The sequence below is a fragment of the Mizuhopecten yessoensis genome, unplaced genomic scaffold (assembly GCF_002113885.1).
Source record: "Mizuhopecten yessoensis strain PY_sf001 unplaced genomic scaffold, ASM211388v2 scaffold1595, whole genome shotgun sequence".
In the NCBI taxonomy this organism is placed as follows: Eukaryota; Metazoa; Mollusca; class Bivalvia; order Pectinida; family Pectinidae; genus Mizuhopecten; species Mizuhopecten yessoensis.
In genome coordinates, this window is record NW_018404125.1 from 222,051 (window position 1) to 245,450 (window position 23,400).

Sequence of the window (23,400 nt, forward strand, 5' to 3'; positions counted from 1 at the left end):
AGAAGAAGATTTTTGAAATATTGGTTAATTTTCCCTTTGGGGCCCCACCCTGGCCCCAGGGGTTGGGGTAGGAATCTCAATTTTACAATTTGAAACCATCTTCCTCCAAGGATAATTCTCACCAAGTAAAAATAATTTCCTACAGAAAGTTGTCAAAATATACCCAAAAGTGTTAATTCCCTATATAAACTATAGTAAACTTTACCCCCTCCCCAAGGGAGAATGAATTCCTGGGGGGTCCTGAAATTTACAATTTAAGTAAAGCCCCTGATGATTTTCTTTCCATGCAGAGAATATGACTGTAGTACCACTGAGTCTGGAGACGAAGATTTTTGAAATATTGATAATTTTCCCTTTGGGGCCCCGCCCTGGCCCCAGGGGTTGGGGTAGGAATTCCAATTTTACAATTTTGTAGCCTCATTTACCAAGGATGATTCTGACCAAGTTTGAAAAAAAATCCATCCATTGGTTCTTGAGAAGAAAATGAAAATGTAAAAAGTTTACGCACGACGACGGACGGAAAGCGATTAGAATAGGTCACTTGAGCAAAAGCTGTCTGATTAAATTATGATGATGCTGCTATTCAAAATATTTATAGTAAAATTAGATGCCCTGTACTGCTCTTATTTTGTTTAGATATACTTAAATAGCCTCAAAGTGACTTGAACCTGAATGACTTTGACATTCACATTTCTGTAAAGTAGAATTTTGAGTGCTAGAAAAGACTCCACTTTGAAAAGCTATAACAGAACTGTATATGGGGATCATCAACTAAACTTCTAAAAGCATTGACATACTAGCTATTAACTGTGTTCTTATGTTGAAATAGACATTTTCAAATAATGCATTTTAACGTTTTTAAAAACTTAATTTTTTCTTTTTCTTTTCAGGCTTTTATAATAATTCATTTCCTCAGCCCATCAAATCATTGAGGAAACCAAGGGTTGTGGTGCTCTGGAATTTAACCTCAAACAAGTAATTATATAAGTATTTTTTTACAGTCCCCTTTACTTTAATCTCTTTCAGTTGTTATCCTATAAAACACAAAGTTTAAAGTAAACATTCAAACTTACACACCCAGCACGACAATGAAAACAAATAACAGGTAAGCCCACAATTGTGTTGTTATTTCTATTGTCAGATACAACATAGAGTTGTAAACAAACTTACGTTAAGACTGGATTCTTACAGATACAACAGAGTTGTAAACAGACTTACGTTAAGACTGGATTCTTACAGATACAACATAGAGTTGTAAACAGACTTACATTAAGACTGGATTCTTACAGATACAACATAGAGTTGTAAACAGACTGGATTCTTACAGATACAACATAGAGTTGTAAACAGACTTACATTAAGACTGGATTCTTACAGATACAACATAGAGCTGTAAACAGACTGGATTCTTACAGATACAACATAGAGTTGTAAACAGACTTACATTAAGACTGGATTCTTACAGATACAACATAGAGTTGTAAACAGACTTAGGCTAAAACTGGATTCTTACAGATACAACATAGAGTTGTAAACAGACTTACGTTAAGACTGGATTCTTACAGATACAATATAGAGTTGTAAACGAACTTACGTTAAGACTGGATTCTTACAGATACAACACAGAGTTGTAAACGAACTTACGTTAAGACTGGATTCTTACACGGCTGGAGTGTCAGGCAACAGCAATCAAACTCCTGACAACCAAGAAACACAACTGAGAGCAATTCATCTGGAAAATTGCTATAATGCTATAATAACTTCAACCAATTAAATATCGAGGGAGACTCAAATTTTAACCTAATTTTCAACTTTCAATAGAATGGCTTAACTATGGCACTTTATACTATTACTTTGTCAAGTACAGGTCACAGCAAGCATTTGTGAGACATTTTCAGATTCTTCATATCCGTTACACTCCAACTAAATAAAAAAAGGTTGAAAGTGACTGTATTTCAGTTAATTCTGGAAACACTGGTTGTCTATTGTGTTAGTTGAATGATCTGTAACAGGGATAACATGTAAGATTGCTAACTAAGGATCTCAAACTATGGTACATATCAAAGTATTTACATGTTGCAGTTGATAGAACGTGGATAAAAACGGGCTCTCATTACGATATACCTTGACAGAGTCTTTGCCCAGTCTCATTTTGTTGGTGCCATAACCTGAAGAGGATGTATCTCTTTTCCTTTCATGGTAGGAGTACACAGTTCCTGCTGTGCAGTTTTTGGAATGACGTGTCATCTTGCCTTCTTATCCAGTTTCTGCTGAAAAAATAATAAGAGCTAAAATTTCTAGGAGAAATATCTCAAAGCATTTATTTTAAGTTGCAGTAGAATCAGTTGCTGGTATCATATTTGTTAACCAGTAATGTTTTGTGCTATAGGATCAATGACAAATGCTGTGGACTTGATCGGGATCCAAGATCTCGACTCAATAAATCTAGATAGACAACCTACAAACTGAGCTACGTAAATTAAACCTGAAAGTATGCCATCGACTTTGTCTAGATCCCAGACCAGTAAGCATTTTCACAAAGAATCGTTCTAATTGTCAGTATGTTAGACACTCAAAGTGACATACTTTCCCCTAATGGTATTAGTATCTAAAATATTACATTATATACAAGCAAATGCTCCGGCCCTCTACAAGCACTACCCATAGTCGGATCCAGTCGGGGGTCAAGGTCATTTTCATTCTCAAACTTTGTTGGGCTCTTACCAACAAAGCTATCTACCAGCCACAGATATTAAGGTCGGGGGCACATTCCCCTACCCCCCCAAAAAAAGGTCTCAAAGTGAATACTTTTGAAAGTTGATCTAATGTTTTCAATTTTTTGTTACTAGCTGGAATTGTTTTTTTCACAAGTGAATATACAAACTCAGAGAAAAAAAATCTAGCTTCGCTAGGCACTGAAGATAAAGTACATGTATTTAAACATTACAAGAACAGGACATTTCTGTCTAGCTCTACATTATCAGCAAATCAAAACCTACATGAAATTCTTCTATAACTAGTTTGACATTCTCTTATGATTAAATAACAAAAGGTAGCAGATCTAGAAAAAGCACAGGTGTCAACCTCTGAAACCTTCAATGAGAGAGATATCCCTCAATCCACATTTCCGATGAGGGAGAAAGTGCTTGAAATGTGACTGAAACTGCTCTACTCAATTTATCTTTCACTTTTCATGTATCAAAATAACTCCAAAAATCATTCCTTTATTTCTAACACGCCTCTTATGATCATTACACACACTCTGCAGTAACTAGGTCATTTGACCACAGGATCTAGATTTTGAGTTTGTGTGAGTTTGGACTTGAATGAGGGAGTTTCTAGGGAAAAGGTAAATTTTAATCAAAATGATGGAGTCTCCCTCTGATGAAGGAGGGTTGACTGCTATGAGAAAGACCATATACAAATAATTTGGCAGACACTAAAAATCAAACCCAGAATATCTACAGTTCTGTTTCTCTTTACAGCTTGATTCATGTTTTATGTTTTTCAGAGTGTGATTATAAATAGTTGTAAGGGGTTGGATACTAACTTTTTGTGCGTCAAAGTTTTATTTCATAAAAGACCAAATTGTCTCGCTTGGAAACGATATTTAATCATAAGTTAGTGGAATGGAACTGCTTCAAGTGCTAAAACAGGGTGTGTGGGAAAGTTATACATCAAATTTGATTAATTACATTATAAAAATGCACCAGAGCGCTTCTAGATTTCATATTTCCCCCCAAGGACGGTATCCCTAAGGAGCTTCATACTTTCAGTGGTACCACACAGGCCTCTCACCTGTTGATTTGCACCACCTTCAGCAGGAGCATTTAGGGGAGAGTGGGGCAAGTTTGGCCCTGGGGTATGTCAGGCCACTCCTGATATTTAAAATGCCAAATATTTTCCTTTATACTCAAGCAACATTAAGTATACATTGGATGGATAAATGAATTAGCAGATGTATAAGAGTGTTTGGGGTCCAAGGTTCGAATGCTAGCCAACTCCATGTACAGGGACCATAGAATTCGTTACAGCTATATTTGGACCTAAACGAAGGTGTTCAGCAGGTTGGGCACAACGGCGCATAATGGGTAATAATCCTGCATTTGGGTAACAATTTTATTACTGAAATGGGGAATAAAGTGAAATTAAAACACACGAAGTTCTTTTAAACACTTGGAGCAAAAAAGGGCGTCATTTTGTCAACTAAATCAAATAAATAACACAATGAAGTACATTTGTGCACAAAAAATATCAATTCTGATGTCAAACTTTTTATGAAAAGGACAAACCATATCACTGACTTTGTTCTCCATTGACTTCACATCCAGTACAAATGTGATAGGTGAGCATGATTTTTTATGTGTGCTATTTATAGCTACTCTACAACACACTATAAGCAATGGAGGTGATACAATTTGCCATTTTCACAATTTTTTACATGTTTTGGGGGTTTAAATCGACTTTCGGTAAATACAGCTGTATCAAATTCCTAGGTCCCTGTGGCCTTCCGTTACAATATCTAGACAACAGAAGTCTGAACGCAGTGTTATGAACTGAAAAGTAAATTATTTGTTTAGGGATTGTCAGATAAACACAAACACAGACCTTCTATTCCGTTTCAACAGGTGCTTGAATTTTGCGACGTTTTAGCGTTTGTGTAAAACGTAAATTCTCTGCTACTTTTAGAGCGTTTGGTGACATTGATCATGAGTACAAACTAAAATTCGTCGAGAAGAGGAATATTTCAGATGTAAATAAAAACGTGCATTGACCTTTTCCTGACAAAGAACAACATATTACGATGTTTGGACTGATTATATCAGGCCGGTTGGTAAGTTGAACAATCTTGAATGAGCTAGATGACCAATCGTTTTGGGATCTAGACTAATACTTTCAAAACGAAACATTTTTTCCGGATTTGTTGCAAGAAAGTAGTTTGTTTACAGTAATTAGTGATCTGGTCAAGTTGTAAATCTGCATGGCGTAATACGTACATTTGCCATGTGTTTTAATATTTTACAATATACAATTTTGATTTGTCATTTTGCTTTGATTTGTATTAACTCCATTAGAAAATGATTTTCCAGAACTTTAAATATGACGGATGTCTTATCCTGGTGTTAGGGAATTCGAAACTCGGGCTAATTCACATGAAAGCATCAACAACATCAAAGACAATCACACAGAACATTTTAGCTTCACAACAGTACAGGAAAAAGACATCACCAAAATAGTATTCTTATGATATCTGCACTTGCCTAAATTACCTGATTTAATCCCAAGAAAAACTATCCTCAGAATTAAAAAGGCCCCAGGAGTAGATCACATCAGTGCAAAACTCATAAAAAGCAGGACAACACTCTCTTAGGTTGTCACCGCACATAACAAAACTTATTAACACAACTATCACTTCTGGTTTCTTCCCTGGTAACTTAAAACGAGCACAAGTACAACCCATTTTCAAGAAAAAGGACAAATTTTTCGACCAAGGTTTTTGATAATCTTTTATCTGCTTTTAGAAAAGGATATGGATTCCAAACTATACTTTTAACAAGAAAATGCAGCTACTGGACACCAAATCTTTTTTTTTATGAAAATGACTTTTTTAACTGACAGTCCAACAACCTGCAGGTTTAATAAATTGTTCATGGCATTAATTTTGCATTTAGCAGTATAATCACTGAATATTCAATGTGACCGGGTGGAATGCTGTGTTGGGTGCCTTCGGCATGGTATTCCAGTTAGATGGCACTATAAAGTCGGCATCAGATCCACGCTATCACAAGGAGGCAAGCACGCCAACATACCCTGTCTCTGCATACACACACGCAAGCGACGGATACACTACACACATGGAGGCATGTCCTTAAATGACCTTAGCTGTTAATAGGACGTTAAACTAAACCGCTCAATATTTGTCACACAGCACACAAATGTACAAGTTTGAACACACAAATGTCAACGATCAGGTAATAACATCTTCTGAGAAAGAGAAACAGCGATTGTTACAAATATTTCTATTGATAATGTACCTCTGGATAAAATATCAACCGTCTTCTGGGTTTCTCGAAACTCTTACGAAGACACATTTCGCCACAATGCTGGTTTTTGGTTGTTATCACATATTCATATTCGTTTTATACAAGTGAAATGAATAATTTGTATTGAACGGGAAAACCATGAAATTTTCTATTTCTTAAATTTTTTCACATCACACCATGCACATATTGCTACATCAGAATAGTGCGTGAATGTGTAGCGTATTGTTTGAAGCCAAGTTCTTATGACTTCACGCTTGACAACAATACAGAGCGCCATTTTGAATGGGTTTTTACTGCAATTTTGCCGTTTCCTGCTATTATCTGGTAAGATTTCCAGACAAAAATGATATTAATAGTGTCGTTATGTTAAAACAATAATGTATGCTGCATAGGTGGAACACACAATCACTTATTCTGCCGTCGCTTCATCTAAACTTGAAACTGAAAACATACGCAGAGAATAGAATGTACTGTTCATATTGGACCATACTAAAATATTTCGTATATCTTCACTTCACTGTTTTTATCAAATGGAAAATTCATGAAATTTCACTAGTAAACTTTAATAATTACAGATTCTGTAGGGTTTATTAATATATTTTTGAAGACAGTATGCAGCCTTAATTTCCCAAAAGGCTTTCACGCATGGGAAAGCACCGGAAGTGGACAAAGTGTTTACAGATCAAACCCCAGCGGCGCTTTGCGCTACTTGGGGGTTTGAAAAAATTATTGAAGACTGGAAAAAAAGAATTTGATGAAAATAAGTATGTAGCTCTTATTTTAATTGATCTATCAAAAGCTTTAGACTACCTACCACATGAAATTCTACTTGCTAAATTATCAGCCTATGGTCTTTCGAAACCTTCACTAAATTTAGTAGAAAATCATTTAACTGACAGAAATCAACAAATTAAAATCCAAACCTCTTTCAACAGCTGGAGCAGTATCAGCTGGAGTGTACCCCAAGGCTCAAATTCCTCGGTCCACTTCTATTCAACATATTTATTAATGACATTTTCCTTCGTGCACAACACTGCCAACTATATAACTACACTGATGACAATACCCTATCACATTCATCCTCAAATCTTAACGAACATATGTCTGACTAGATCAAGACACAAAAAATCTCATTCACTGGTTCGACATAAACAAAATGAAAGCAAACCCTGACAAATTTCAAGCACTAGCCATAGGAAAAAAGACCCGGTCACAAAACATGTCTTTTAAAATCAATGACACCTCTATTACATACGAAGACAGTGGAAAACTACAAGGTGTTGATATAGATTCCCGGCTCTCTTTAGACTTGCACATCATAAACATTTGCAGAAAAGCCTCACAATAGCTAAATGTACTTGACAGAATTAGAAAACACCTAATCAGACTAAATAAACTCACAATATTTCACACCATTATTCTTTCATGCTTTAACTTCTGCCCACTCTCTTAGCACTTCTGCTCTGAAACAAATGTTACAAAAATAGAGAGAATTCAGTATAGGGCACTCAGATTTATCTATGATGACTTTTCTAGTTCTTACGATGACCTCTTGACCCGGACACACATACCTACTTTAAAAATTAGAAGAATGAGACAAATGGCAATAGAAACATACAAAATTATACACAAAACTGCACCCCCATGCCTGCACAACATTGTCACACCTAAAACCCAAAACTACAGTTTCAGATACACCAACATATTAGACAACCCACAAGTTAGAAATTCTACATACGGCATGAAATCCTACAGATATACAGATACACAGATACACAGCAGCCTGTATTTGGAAAATTAATCTACCCCACACATTTAGGACAACAAATAACTTCACTCACTTCAAATCTTTAATATCCTCATGGAACTCTTTAATATCCTCCTGGAACGGTACACAATGTTAATGTTCAGCCTCAACTCCATCACCCTCACTTCTACACACACTTCCTGTCTCCATTTTAAATCTATTTTATCAGATCAGTGCTATAATTTATTGACTATATCTCACGAAATCTGTTTTTTTTTAAATAAGCTAGATGTATTGTTCTAACGACAATGTGTAAAATGTGTCTATACTGATAATAGCTTGAAATCTGAAGTGTTTTTTTTCTCATTTAATATTTGTAATGTCTAAATGTTGATATATCAAACTTGTCCGAGTGTGAATGTGTTTGTATGTAACATGTTTGTCGGTCAAAAGCCCTATGGAGCTCATGTTATATGTTTTTAAAATGCCCACCGACTTTAAATATATTTTATCTTATCTTATCTTATCTTCCCTGATCTCTAAATCAGTAGAGTATATGTTATAGTAATTATGTTTTGATTATAAACTTATAGCAGTTATCAGAGATGTTATACAGTTTATGTTTTGATTATAAACTTATAGCAGTTATCAGAGATGTTATACAGTTTATGTTTTGATTATAAACTTATAGCATTTATCAGAGATGTTATACAGTTTATGTTTTGATTATGGACTTATAGCAGTTATCAGAGATGTTATACAGATTATGTTTTGATTATAATCTTAGAGCAGTTATCAGAGATGTTATACAGTTTATGTTTTGATTATAAACTTATAGCATTTATCAGAGATGTTATACAGTTTATGTTTTGATTATGGACTTATAGCAGTTATCAGAGATGTTATACAGTTTATGTTTTGATTATGGACTTATAGCAGTTATCAGAGATGTTATACAGTTTATGTTTTGATTATGGACTTATAGCAGTTATCAGAGATGTTATACAGATTGTGTTTTGATTATAAACTTATAGCAGTTATCAGAGGTGTTATACAGATTACTGTAAACTTATACCAGTTATCAGAGGTGTTATACAGATTATGATTTGATTATAAACTTATAGCAGTTATCAGAGATGTTATACAGATTATGATTTGATTATAAACTTATAGCAGGTATCAGAGATGTTATACAGATTATGTTTTGATTATAAACTTATAACAGTTATCAGAGATGTTATACAGATTATGATTTGATTATAAACTTATACCAGTTATCAGAGGTGTTATACAGATTATGATTTGATTATAAACTTATACCAGTTATCAGAGGTGTTATACAGATTATGTTTTGATTATAAACTTATACCAGTTATCAGAGATGTTATACAGATTATGATTTGATTATAAACTTATAGCAGTTATCAGAGATGTTATACAGAAAACTGTATAATGCACAACACCATATTTAAACAAGTATTATTACACTGAAAGTTCACCCTATTCATCACTATACCATGGCTATATATAATACCCTGGGCTGTGATGTCACCCTTTTTTTAAGGTTCAAACGGACCCGCAGCAGTTGGCCGAGACGCAGTTTGTGTTCAGTATCCCAGATGTGGACAACGTCAATCACGTGGTAGTCTTCCTCACGGGACAAATGGCGTTTCCAGAGCAACTAGGAGCTGCAGGTATATACATATGAAGGTGTTCTTTATGAACATTATTATGTAGTTTACCTATTTGACTATGGAACCATACAGATAAAAAAAAATCAAATGAGCATATCTTACTGTACCAGGCTTATAACTGAGCGTAAGCTTTATAATCAATGGAAAAATAATTTATGGCTAGTGGGTTTATTTACATAAAAAAAAATATATATATACACATCAATTATTTTCTGAAGTACAAATTGCCCAACCTTATATTAAGGATCCCTCTCTGGCTGAACTTTATTAATATTTTTATATAGAGTAACCTCCCCTTAATTTTGTTTTAGACCAGGACACTTCTGTTGACAAGGCAGCTCAGTCGTTAAAAGCAACAGAATAACAAGTTGAGGTCTAAGTTTTACACTTAGAACAATAATGTTGACTTTTCTTTTACCAGTATTTCATCTCTATTTTTTTTTCATAAAAGTCTCGCAGGGTCCTCTTTTCTTTTCAAATATGATTTATCAAAGTTATAGTGTTGCAGGAAAATAATTGTCACCCTGGTAAAATACTAGGCGCTTCCTACCGTCTCGGCTCGGGAGAATTTCTCTATAGCTCATTCAGTAGAGCGTAAGAGTAGTTCGCCAGAGGTCCTGGGTTGACTCCTGGCGGAGGCATTGAAAAAATTATGACCTCTGTTGCATTAAGTTTTGAATGCGTATTATGAAAAGTTCTTTTTTACACAACCAATAAGATTTTCTATGTGACCTTTCGATGACTAGAACAATATGTACGCTGTCACCTTCATCAGACAAATGAGCAGTGAAGCATATGCATACAAAGGTGTAAAATGTGTAAAATATGTACTAGTTGTCCACAAAATCGATGTCGTTTTGGCTACGCTGCAAGTGTATGTACAATAATTGTTATAAATATACTAAAATGACTCGATTCTGCTACGCTTTGTTTAATACTTGATCATAGATGTGCGAGAGTCTTTGAGCCCCCTCATCTCAATTTAGAACTGGCCCACTGCTGTGTATCCAGATGGCTTCCTTTATCTGCCACTTGGACAGATTGCTCTTTCTGTCCAATGCTTTGGAGTTATCCAAGTCGATCACATGATTTTTCTGTGCGGCATGGTCTGTGATTGCCGATCTTTTTATCTGGGACCCCGACTGCTTCTTTTTTGACCTGGTGAATTTCCTACCTTTTTGGGTTTCTGTATCTTTCCGGTGTTCACCGAGACGGACCCCAAAATGCCTTTCAGTCTCTCCAATATACGATGCGTCACAGTTTTTTTTATCCGATTTTGTATATGCATTCTGCAACGTTTTCTTTGTGTGTTTTTATCCTTAGGGTGTACTAGGATAATTTAAAGCGTCTTGTTGGGCTTCATGGCTGTTGCTATGCCATCTAGATATGCCGCAGTGGGCCAGTTCTAAATCGAGATAAGGAACTCAAAGACTCTCACACATCTACGACAAAGTATTAAACAAAGCGTAGTTGAATCAAGTCATTTCGGTACATATATAACAACTATTGTACATAAGCTTACAGCGTAGCCAAATCAACATCGATTTTGTAGACAACTCGTACACATTTTACACCTTTGTGTGCATACGCTTCACTGGTCATTTGTCTGATAAGGAGACAGTGTACATATCGTACTAGTCATCAAAACGACACAAAGAAAGTCTATTGGTTGTGTAAAAAGAACTTTTCATAATCCATACTTACCAACCTGAAGAAAATGTTCAGAAATTTTGAATGCATAGTTTTAGTTTTTTAGGTAGTGGGAGCTCGAGGGGATCTTTAAAGTAAAAATATTAATGAATCTTTGAAGATAAACCATATAGGGTATGTATACTGAACAAAAAAAGAAACGCACAAAGTTCCCCCCTGCAGTACACCTTAGATGTAAGGAAATAATGGAATATTTGGTCAGGTATTACATCAAGAACGTTCTCCCTTCTCAACAATCTACCCTAAAATCAGCCAAGCGTGATGATGTCATTGTGTGACTTTGTGAGCTTCTTTAGTCCAAATCACGTGTCGTGATCAAGCAAAGCCAGAATTTTTCAAACAAATAAATGGATACTTTAAGTTCAGCCACATTAATTTTCCACATTGGCATTTTGATTTCGCCATTGACTGAGATGCCACGCTTAAGGCAAATTCAGAGGGGTAGAGCAATTGCGATGTTGATGGATGGTCATAGCCAAACTGCTGTCGCACGGCAGTTTGGTGTTGGCCCGTGTACAATTAACCGTCTCTGTACACGTTTCCGTGCTACTGGGTTAGTTTCCGATCGTCCCAGGAGCGGTCGTCCGTGTGTAACGACCGCACAACAAGACAGGGCGATTTGATTGTTGCACTTGTGCAACAGATTCAAGACTGCTGTAGAGACTGCGTCGCATACCTTAGGTACTCTTGGCAGACCCATTAGTCCTCAAACTGCCAGGAACCGCTTGCGTGCCGAGAGAATCAGTGCGCGCCGACCTTATGTCGGGCCACATCTGACACCACGGAGGCGGCAAGTGCGTCTTGACTGGATGCACAGACATGGCCCGAATAGGTTTGGGATGCGTCGATGGAGGCGTGTGATGTTCACAGACGAGTTTAGATTCTGTCTGTATCGCTCAGACGGAAGAATAAGGGTATATCGCAGAAGCGGTGAGCGTTTCACCGACGCATGCGTGGTTGAACGCGATAGATTCGGTAGGGCTTCTGTAATGGTTTGGGGAGGCATCTCCCAACAAGTAAAATCCCCCTTAGTGGTCCTGGATCAAAATCTCAATGCCGTTCGATACAGAGACCAGATCCTCCAACCACATGTGCTTCTGTCGTGATTTTCTCATGGCAAACAACGTCCAGCCTCTGGAATGGCCCCCATATAGCCCTGACATGTCTCCCATTGAGCATCTGTGGGATGAGCTGGACAGGCGTATTAGGAAACGTCAAAACCCCCCAACTAACCACGCCCAGTTGATCGCAGCATTAACACAAGAATGGAACAACATTCCCTTAAGGCGATTAAATGTTCTCATGAATTCAATGCATAGGAGAATCCATGCAGGGATTCGTGCAAAAGGTGCCCACACCAGATACTGAAGTTTCATTTTGTTTTTCGCGGGTATCCCACTTTGAGTAACTATAGCTACTGATGACACAAGTGACGTCACAAAGACTTTTCTTCTACAGTATTGTAAAGAGTAGACTTGTCCCTTCATATTGATATAAAATTTTGTACAAATTTCCCAAAATATCATAGGCTATTGATTGCATAATTTAATTGTGCGTTTCTGTTTTTGTTCAGTTTATTTGAATAGAGCTGAGGAAATTAATTCAAAGGACTATTATGTATTGTTGGGGCGTGTTTCAAAATTCAAAACCTCTAAATGAACTTTCAAACGACTAGTTCTTTGATTTGAAATACTTTCCAAATACAATCATGAAAATATTTATTTCTATTTATAATTATTTTCGCCATGGTAACATTCAAATTTTTCTAATTCATGCAAATTTGAAGGTATGTTCAATGAATATTGTGATATTTTGCATAGTTTTTCTCCTGGAAACTATAGAGTGCATGCTTGAACAAACTTTATATCAAAGGGTAATGTGAAGGCACCTATAATAGACCTCTAGGAGAAATATAAAATTTGTTTAAGAGTGTGCTCTATGGTAGCTAAGAGAAAAACTAGGTGAAAATCTGTCAAAATTGACTAAATCTTCAAATTTCATTAATTTATGCAAATACTAACTGATTACCATGGCAGCAATAATTGAAAACATGAATAAATGTTTACATAATAGTACCGGGGAATTATTCAAAATTAAAGAAACAGTCATTTGAATGTTCTATCGAAGATTTTAATTTCGATGGATTTGGGGGCCAAAAAAGGCCAGAACTATATATACCAGGTAGTCCTTTAGTACTTGTTTGATTTTGCTTTATCCTCACAAAGGAAAACACTTGTTTAAAAAACCTCTTTAACAAATCATTATTACAGATGAAATATGAGCAGAGATTTATTTTCTAATGCATATAAATTATTTATTGTGAGAAATATTCCACACCTTATTTAGATGCAAAGAATTTAGTGCTTGATGCTAATGTTTAACATTATAAATGTCCTATTAAGATTGAAAATCTTAATCTTAACTATTATTTCAGTGTATTTCTCCTTCCCCAACCCTCAAGGACAATCATGGCAGTTATTGGGATGTATCTCTAACTCCAAGCCTAGTGCCATTTTCAAAATTACAAAGTTAAAACAAGGTAAGACACTGTGGGGTCTATAGCTAAAACAAGGTAAGACACTGTTGGGTCTATAGTCAAAACAAGGTAAGACACTGTGGGGTCTATAGTCAAAACAAGGTAAGACACTGTCGGGTCTATAGTTAAAACAAGGTAAGACACTGAAGGGTCTATAGTTAAAACAAGGTAAGACATTGTGGGGTCTATAGTTAAAACAAGGTAAGGCACTGTGGGGTCTATAGTGTTTCTATATGTATTCACATAACTTGTCTTCTCCCAACCCTCAAGGACAATCATGGCAGTTATTGGGATGTATCTCTAACTCCAAGCCTAGTGCCATTTTCAAAATTACAAAGTTAAAACAAGGTAAGACACGGTGGGTTCTATAGTTAAAACAAGATAAGACACTGTGGGGTCTATAGTTAAAACAAGATAAGACATTGTGGGGTCTATAGTTAAAACAAGGTAAGGCACTGTGGGGTCTATAGTGTTTCTATATGTATTCACATAACTTGTCTTCTCCCAACCCTCAAGGACAATCATGGCAGTTATTGGGATGTATCTCTAACTCCAAGCCTAGTTCCATTTTCAAAATTACAAAGTTAAAACAAGGTAAGACACGGTGGGTTCTATAGTTAAAACAAGATAAGACACTGTGGGGTCTATAGTTAAAACAAGGAAAGACACTGCAGGGTCTATAGTTAAAACAAGGTAAGACACTGAAGGGTCTATAGTTAAAACAAGGTAAGACACTGGGGGGTCTATAGTTAAAACAAGGTAAGACACTGCAGGGTCTATAGTAAAAACAAGGTAAGACACTGCAGGGTCTATAGTTAAAACAAGGTAAGACACTGAAGGGTCTATAGTTAAAACAAGGTAAGACATTGTGGGGTCTATAGTTAAAACAAGGTAAGACACTGGAGGGTCTATAGTTAAAACAAGGTAAGACACTGAAGGGTCTATAGTTAAAACAAGGTAAGACATTGTGGGGTCTATAGTTAAAACAAGGTAAGGCACTGTGGGGTCTATAGTGTTTCTATATGTATTCACATAACTTGTCTTCTCCCAACCCTCAAGGACAATCATGGCAGTTATTGGGATGTATCTCTAACTCCAAGCCTAGTTCCATTTTCAAAATTACAAAGTTAAAACAAGGTAAGACACTGTGGGGTCTATGGTTAAAACAAGGTAAGACACTGTGAGGTCTATAGTTAAAACAAAGTAAGACACTGTTGGGTCTATAGTTAAAACAAGGAAAGACACTGCAGGGTCTATAGTTAAAACAAGGGAAGACACTGCAGGGTCTATAGTTAAAACAAGGGAAGACACTGTGGGGTCTATAGTTAAAACAAGGTGAGACACTGCAGGGTCTATAGTTAAAACAAGGTAAGACATTGTGGGGTCTATAGTTAAAACAAGGTAAGGCACTGTGGGGTCTATAGTGTTTCTATATGTATTCACATAACTTGTCTTCTCCCAACCCTCAAGGACAATCATGGCAGTTATTGGGATGTATCTCTAACTCCAAGCCTAGTTCCATTTTCAAAATTACAAAGTTAAAACAAGGTAAGACACTGTGGGTTCTATAGTTAAAACAAGATAAGACACTGTGAGGTCTATAGTTAAAACAAAGTAAGACACTGTTGGGTCTATAGTTAAAACTAGGTAAGACACTGTGGGGTCTATAGTTAAAACAAGGTGAGACACTGCAGGGTCTATAGTTAAAACAAGGAAAGACACTGTGGGGTCTATAGTTAAAACAAGGTGAGACACTGCAGGGTCTATAGTTAAAACAAGGTAAGACACTGGGGGGTCTATAGTTAAAACAAGGTAAGACACTGAAGGGTCTATAGTTAAAACAAGGTAAGACACTGGGGGGTCTATAGTTAAAACAAGGTAAGACACTGAAGGGTCTATAGTTAAAACAAGGTAAGACACTGCAGGGTCTATAGTAAAAACAAGGTAAGACGCTGCAGGGTCTATAGTTAAAACAAGGTAAGACACTGAAGGGTCTATAGTTAAAACAAGGTAAGACACTGGAGGGTCTATAGTTAAAACAAGGTAAGACATTGTGGGGTCTATAGTTAAAACAAGGTAAGATACTGTGGGGCCTATAGTTAAAACAAGGTAAGACACTGCAGGGTCTATAGTAAAAACAAGGTAAGACACTGCAGGGTCTATAGTTAAAACAAGGTAAGACACTGTGGGGTCTATAGTGTTTCTATATGTATTCACATAACTTGTCTTCTGTTACCATCTATATTCAATGATAGACATGTTGTTTTATAAATAGAAAATTTAAATTACAGGTGAGTCATATGATTTAATATTCATGGTAACCTTAATATATTGGTGATGTAATTATCATATGCGTTTGTTAAAATTTTAGACAAAATCATTAGAATATATATATATATCTAAGTCAGTACTAATTAATTAATTACATGTTTTTCACTGATATTGAATATAACATATATATTTTTCACAAGCAACAATGATTTCCTAACTGCTCACATAAGCCATTGAAATTCTTGTTTCTAATCCAACATTGATGTTGATTATATATAACCCAGTGTAGGGTAGTACATATATATATACATATCCTAAAATAAGTCTTAGAATTTGTAGTGATGAGAAGGAAAACATAAATTGTGGGTGATAGATGTCTCCCCCACCCCCACAACCTACCCCAACCCCAATCCCAGTATATCTCTAGGGAAAACTGAAAAAAGTATGTTCTCCATTAAATCAGTAAAGAAAGGTATTAACAGGCCTTAAGTAAAATATTGCTTGTTTCCCCTTCACCTACATGCCTTCCAAAATATCCCTAACCTGAAATATTTTATTGATATATTATTTTTTTATAAATATTTTTGTTAATTGTTTAAAACAAAAAAGGATTGTACTCGTACTTCTGGTATATTCTGTTTGAATTTTAAGTTACCACTTATAGTATAAATAAAAACAAAATTGAAAAATATGATAATTTCCCTGCCTACCCTACCCCTGATTTTATGATGTGGGTCGGTAATGGAGAAACAAACAATAATTTAATGTAGGCCTCATAATTTAAAATTTTGCTTATGGTTTTGAGGAAGGGAGGAGTTCGGATATGTCTATAGTTAATATGTGATGAAAATTGCTTGTTAGATTTACTAACACAGGAATGAAGAAAGTGTACTGTAGAAACCAACATCACAGACGGACAACTAAGCAACTTAGTTAACCAATAATGTCATTAACCTTTGTTAATTACAGAGGATGGGAGTGTTGTTGCTCACCCGTTTGGTCAGGGTGGTGGTCCGCAGGCACATATGGCCCAGATAGGGATATCAGTGGAACCCCTCTCACAACTCAGTCAGCTAACTCCAGTCGCCCAAGCCAAACCATCCAGTGTGGAACCGTTTGTAGAATTTTCACAGAAAATGTTGGAGAATTTCTTCAACTATGCCAGTTCTTTTGGACTCATGCAAGCACAAATGACACCAAACCCTTCAGAAACCTATGTGCCACTTAGTACACTGCAATCATGGTTTCAAACATTTCAGAGACGTTTACAACAAAACCCATATTTTTGGAGGTCATGAATGCTATATTTACATACTATTTTTTATTTCTATTTTCTTTGTGGTTAAAATATTGCAATAAATCAGCTTAAGTCAAACTCAGATGTATCAAATACCCTTCCTAATTTGGGAATTACTTTTGTTACAAATGAATTATCCTTGACCTACTTTCAAGTTAACAGGGGTTAGTTATTATTTTCAGATGACTTTTTCTAAAGATTGATTACATCTGTAGTTCTGATATTTTGCCTGTATTATTGTGTTCTGAGGATTGACATTAACTGAGGTTTAGGTCCATAGGAGTCATTTGTCTGGTTAAACTCTTTCACTAAATTCTTCTGAATTTCAAATATTCCTTAGGTTATAATATTTTGCCTATAGCCTGCTTGAGTGAAGGTTTATCAAGTTTGTTCAAATTAAATATTTTTACCAACTTTCAGAGTCAAAAGGGTAAAATGATTGAAAATCTTCAAATGACTTCTTCTAAAGATTCAAATGATAAAGATAAATGATGTTTGGCTTTTGGCTTGCTGGGTTGAAGGACTATCATTTTCTTATAGAGATCCACAAAGTGAAGTGTAATATCTAACCTATAGTGTTAGCTTGCTTGCTATCAAGTTTGTTTTAAAACAAATCAGACCTTTCTGTCTTCGAAGGTCACAGATGTGATATATGTTTTCCAATAGCTATTTGCCAACACGTGAGGTTTGGTTTGTTAGTGCATTATTTCCTACATCAGGCTACATGTATTAACAGCTATGGTCATCTAAGGACGAACCAGGTTTTTCACAAAAAAAAACCCCACCAACCTGCAGCCAGTATTTGGCGACTGCCCCACCTCAAATCCAGGACCCAGCGGTGGCGGGCTAGTGACCGGAGTGCCAACTAGTGAGCGATACAAGCCAAGTTGGCCACAGTTCTCTTGTTATCTGAACTGAAGGTCAGAATGAGCTACAGCCATTGTGCTTTGTCCATCTGGCATGCACTGTTCATGAATTTTTCACATTTTAAAATTCAGAAATTCCACTAGATATGAGATATATTTGATACTTGCCATGAATGATCATGAGATGATGCACAGATCAAGTGTTATGTTTTTTTCAAGTTGGTCCAAAATTCTAGATGAACAACATGGCAGACTTTCTTAAACACACATTTTGATGTTTTCTAGTTCTGCTCAAGTGATTTAGATGAAAACTTACAGGAATGACCAAAACTGATAGCCCACAAAGTGTTGCGTTATTTTTCTGGTTGATTAAAATGTCCATCATGGTAGCTATGGGATAATCCTAAAATATGTTTTTGTGCAATCATTAGTTAAAATTGTTTTATCATTTTTTTTTATATTTTAAACTTCTATAACAAGGCTTTACATGAAACTAATCGGCAGTTAGTTTCGGTTCAGTACACAATGCACCTGTATGACACGTAAACTGTAGACAGATTCATGCAGCACAACCAGTCAAGTGTTCATTTGTGACGTCTCGATGACAAGTAAAGTACGTGATTTGTCACCTTCATCAGACAAATGATCAGTGAAGCAATATGAAATTGACGTTGATTCAGCTATGCCATAAGTGTGTGTACACTTAGCTGTTATACATGTGTGAAATGACATATCAAACAGACTAATTGATTTCGCTATTTGTTTAATACCTGTTCATAAATGTGTCTATGACAATTAATTGGTTGTCTTCGTGAACTTTTCTACAGTTCATACTTACCAACCTGAAGAAAATGTTAAGAAACATGATGGGTGCAATTGTTTAGATAATCCCTGTAATAGACTATAAATAGATATCTGGATCAGACACTCACTGGCTAGAACCTCTGTGATGCGCTCTGGCCTGTCATCACCATGGCACATGTATAACTATCTTTGGCTGTCTATATTGACTGCTATCACATTCAAATTGTGTATCAAGATTGGTATTCAGGGGGACACAAATACTATTTTTGATGAAGCAAAATGTATCATTGGATACTTTTTTGATGGTGTATTCAAATAGCACAGGACAGCAAAATGATTTTGTGGCCATGTTGGCAAAACAGGTTTTAGATTTGTTTTTGCAATTTATTTGTGAGGATTTAATGGGAAGACCTACTTTCAGAGATCTCTACAGAGTTATCAAGGGTTTGTGCTTATTTGCTTTTGGAAATTATTGAATTCTTGTTGATTTGTTCCTTGGTAAGCTTCAGCATTATACCTTTTATAGAACTGATTTATTATTTCTTTCAATCTTGAATATTTGTGCTGGGTACAATACAAATTAATCCACTGATTAGCTATTATTTACACAGAAGTGTTGTAGATAAAATTGTGTTCATTTAAATGTTTTTGAAATAAACACCTATGATGATTAATAAATAATATATGCAATTTCAGACTGTGAATGTATTGTTTGTTTGATGTGTAAGTTACATGCATTCTTATATTAGTTGTTGTAGAAATGAAGCAGTTTTTATTGGAATAAAACAAACCTTCAAGGAATAGATTTTTTTGGTCAATGTAAGGGATTTATAAACATTATTAGGGGAAACCTTGTAAAGTAGATGTCCCAGCTTAGCACGAAAACCTTGTAAAGTAGAGGTCCCAGCTTAGCATGAAACCCTTGTAAAGTAGATGTCCCAGCTTAGCTCGATGTCCCAGCTTAGCACGAAAACCTTGTAAATTAGATGTCCCAGCTTAGCATGAAACCCTTGTAAAGTAAATGTCCCAGCTTAGCACGAAAACCTTGTAAAGTAGATGTCCCAGCTTAGCACGAAAATCTTGTAAAGTAGATGTCCCAGCTTAGCTAGATGTCCCAGCTTAGCACGAAAACCTTGTAAAGTAGATGTCCCAGCTTAGCATGAAACCCTTGTAAAGTAGATGTCCCAGCTTAGCACGAAACCCTTGTAAAGTAGATGTCCCAGCTTAGCACAAAATCCTTCAGTCACTCTGTTTTCAACATTCCAATCAAAATGACTTCTTCTTTTATCAAGATACATCCTAGAGTCATGAATTTGGCTTGTAACCGTTTAGAATTACAAACGAATTAATCTTACTCACTTTTAATGTCACAACGGTGAAGTTTGTTAAAGTCTTGTCCTACGGAACCATAAGATCTCAGTCGTTTTCTTTCTAGCTTGCTAGAGTGAAAGGATTTTTTTTTTTGTATCAAGTTTTTTCAAATGAATGACATTGGCCTTTTTTAAGGACCACAAGAGTCAATTGTCAACATTTGCCACACAACCATGATGAATATCAACATTAAATTATCTTACAATTCTGTATCTAATTAAGATGAGAATCTGTCGAGCATGTTCAAATACTTTGACCTACTTTTCAATTAGCAGGGGTCCTGTTAAAAAAGCAACATAGAGTGGTTTCTTCAAAAGTGGTTTGCTCCCAAAAGGAATCGGTCATATTTGTTGAAATACAAATTGAAAATCCACGTTTAAGTTAACAAGAGCTCAAAAGTTTAGAATCATGATATGGTCTGTAGCCTCCTGAGATATACCCACGTTCAAGGTCACATTTGTAAAATGTGTTAAACACAAGAAATTAAAAACGTGATAATTTAGGGCACTTAAACTTGTACTTCCAAGACCAGACAACAACTTTGTACTGTTCTCGCCATTGCTGTCTTAGTTATCCCTAGTCAAATATATTTTTCAACGGCATTTTTGCCATCTCATCTTTACGATTCATTAACAAATAAATGAGATCCTTAAATCCTAAAATTATGATTTTTTTTCCAACGGGAGGTTTACTGCCAAGAGGGAACGAAACGAACTTCATTTTAGCTGAGAGCTATTATAGATATAGGCTGTCGCTAATACCACCCGAATGTTAACAGCCACTCTGATTACTATAAATGGTTGTACCTATATTTCAGGTCAGTTTTCATTATGTTCATATCGTTGTGTTTCGTTATATTTGACGAAATAAAATATGTGAAAAACTTGGTTTAAAATGGCAAAAATGCTAATAAAATAATCGATCTGCTGATCTCGAATTGTTTCTGAAATAGAGATACATTATCGCTGGTTGCATTCAATTTATATTAATTCATGACTACGCGCTAGAAAGGTAATCGCTAGGTATGTGCAAGAGATTCACTGGAAGTAACTAAAAAAGGAAGAAGAATAAAAATAAATACATGACGGCAAATTTTAAGACAGTCGCCTCTCACGAGTTGCAATTAGTGTATCTGAAAGTGTTTCCAAACGTTGTCGAGAATAGCCCCTGCATTCTATAGGAGTTCTTCAGGAAAAAATACTAAGTAAATAGGCAGGAATTACATCTACCTGACATGGTTAACACACACTATGCCTACAATACACAAGACAAGACATCTTGTGACCAATAACATTCAAACACGGTGTTCCAATATGTTGCCTGACGATAAAAGGATAGATGAATGAAAGCTTATGATAAATCGAACTTACCTGGCAAAGCTTAACTGAAATCTGGATGATTAAGGAATAAATTGTGTTACCAACATTACACAATTGTTGACCTTCATTATACTAAAAATAATAATAACAAGTTCTAATTGTAATGGTCCCCCAAACTGCCCCTATAGTCGCAAAGATGTGAAAAATACACCTACATAACAAATTTGAGCAAAATCGATCAATATTTAATTTCGACCATTCAGAGGCCGTGGCGGCCATCGCGGATGCGCAGCTGCGAAAAACGTGTCTTGCACATCTAGGCAGACACCCCAATACTCATGTGAAGTTTCATTGGAATCTAACAAAAAGTTTCTGAGAAAACGCGCGGACAAAATGTTAAGGTAAATGGTACACTCACAATACCTGAAATAGGAAACCATACACAGAAACTTAAAATCGCTATTTAGCGAAATATTTAAAGTTCGAAAAGCGCTAAAATTAGAATACCATTAAAATATGTAAATTATAATATATTTTATATCCGATATAGGTATCGGCCACCAAGTCTGTAAACTAAACAAGGGGGATAATGGGTACAAGTTGTAAGATGGACCACAGCGATTTCACGGATTGGAAGAATGCACAGTGTTTGATGATGGGTAATTCTTACGTGTGTCACAGAATAGCGATCGGTATCTTTTATTCTAAGGTCTATGGTAAATGTGCGATGAAATGATTTATATTTTTATAAATGTTTTTATGGATGCTCGACCGTGGTCGGAACTTTCTTTCATGGTTAATTAATCGATTACATGTTTTCGAAATTTTGAGTTTTCAGCAATTTTGTTTCTACTTTTATTACAGCATATGGATATTGAATCCAATCCTGGCCCGGGGCTTGGCGAGCTTTCGATATTTCACCTTAATATAAGAAGTGTAAGGAATGAATTGGATTATATCGAAGATATAGCCGGTGAATATGACATATGTATAACAGAACTCATTTAGATGACCAGGTACCTACAGATGACTTACTTATAGCTGGATTTCATGAACCTTTTCGACTTTGCTGGTGGAGGTGTTCTGGTCTACACTAACAATCTTCTTAAAGTAAACCGTTTATCGGCATAAAAATATCCCGGCGATGAGGAAATTTGGACAAATGTCATCATTCTCGGAAAACCTGCGTGCGTCTATTAACATTACAATGCTCTAGATATCACACCAAATATTATAGTAACTGGTGATTTAAATGTCGACTTATTAACTGCATCTACTAACCATGTTCTTTTTGATATTATGAATTATTTTAGTATAACCAATGTCATAAATATCCTGTATTGATTCTTCTGTGGTACCAGTTGATAAATCTTTTAGGGACCATGATGGTTGTACTGCTTGTATTAAATTAACTTGTGCTTTTAGATCCATTTATAAGCCTAAACTTTGGCTGTATAAGAGGGCAGACTTTCAAATGTTTATTAATCTTATTTCTAATTATAAATGGATCGATCTTTTCCTAACTTGCGACTCCGTTGATATTACCTGTGAGCGTTTTACTGACGTTTTTCTAAATTTTGCTAATTTATGTATTCCATCTAAAGTGGTCACTTTAAGACCAAATGACAAACCTTGAATGACCTCCGAACTAAGTAAAAATTTGAGAATTCGAGATAGGTTGCACAAAATGGCGAGGTCAACCAAGCTTCTTTCGGATGTTAATAAATTTAATTCTCAACGT

The 23,400-nt window shown here is 35.7% G+C and overlaps 2 protein-coding genes across 6 annotated transcripts in view; one reads left to right on the forward strand and one right to left on the reverse strand.

Moving 5' to 3' along the window:
* The window catches only part of LOC110465831 (nitric oxide synthase-interacting protein-like), a 14,720-nt gene extending 10,029 nt beyond the window's left edge, over window positions 1-4,691 (reverse strand). The window contains exons 1-3 of one of the 4 annotated variants that reach the window (XM_021521941.1): window positions 4,609-4,691; window positions 2,125-2,270; window positions 1,645-1,697 (exon numbers count right to left, since the gene is read on the reverse strand). In XM_021521941.1, coding sequence (XP_021377616.1) covers window positions 1,645-1,697; window positions 2,125-2,247 — 176 coding nt within the window. In that variant the 5' untranslated portion in view covers window positions 2,248-2,270; window positions 4,609-4,691. The other 3 variants (XM_021521946.1, XM_021521957.1, XM_021521949.1) reach the window with 3 other exon arrangements.
* A 14-nt stretch (window positions 4,692-4,705) lies between these two features.
* On the forward strand, window positions 4,706-19,416 carry LOC110465892 (protein Hikeshi-like). Of its 2 annotated transcripts, XM_021522043.1 has the most exons (5): window positions 4,706-4,834; window positions 9,356-9,485; window positions 13,630-13,656; window positions 14,002-14,079; window positions 16,972-19,416. In XM_021522043.1, the coding sequence occupies exons 1-5, from the start codon at window positions 4,805-4,807 to the stop codon at window positions 17,298-17,300; spliced, it is 594 nt and encodes a 197-aa protein (XP_021377718.1). In that variant the 5' UTR covers window positions 4,706-4,804; the 3' UTR covers window positions 17,301-19,416. The 2 variants fall into 2 exon arrangements, with proteins under 2 accessions (XP_021377718.1, XP_021377709.1); XM_021522034.1 differs by lacking the exon at window positions 14,002-14,079 and having other exon boundaries at window positions 4,709-4,834; window positions 13,630-13,734.
* Window positions 19,417-23,400: the final 3,984 nt, after the last annotated feature.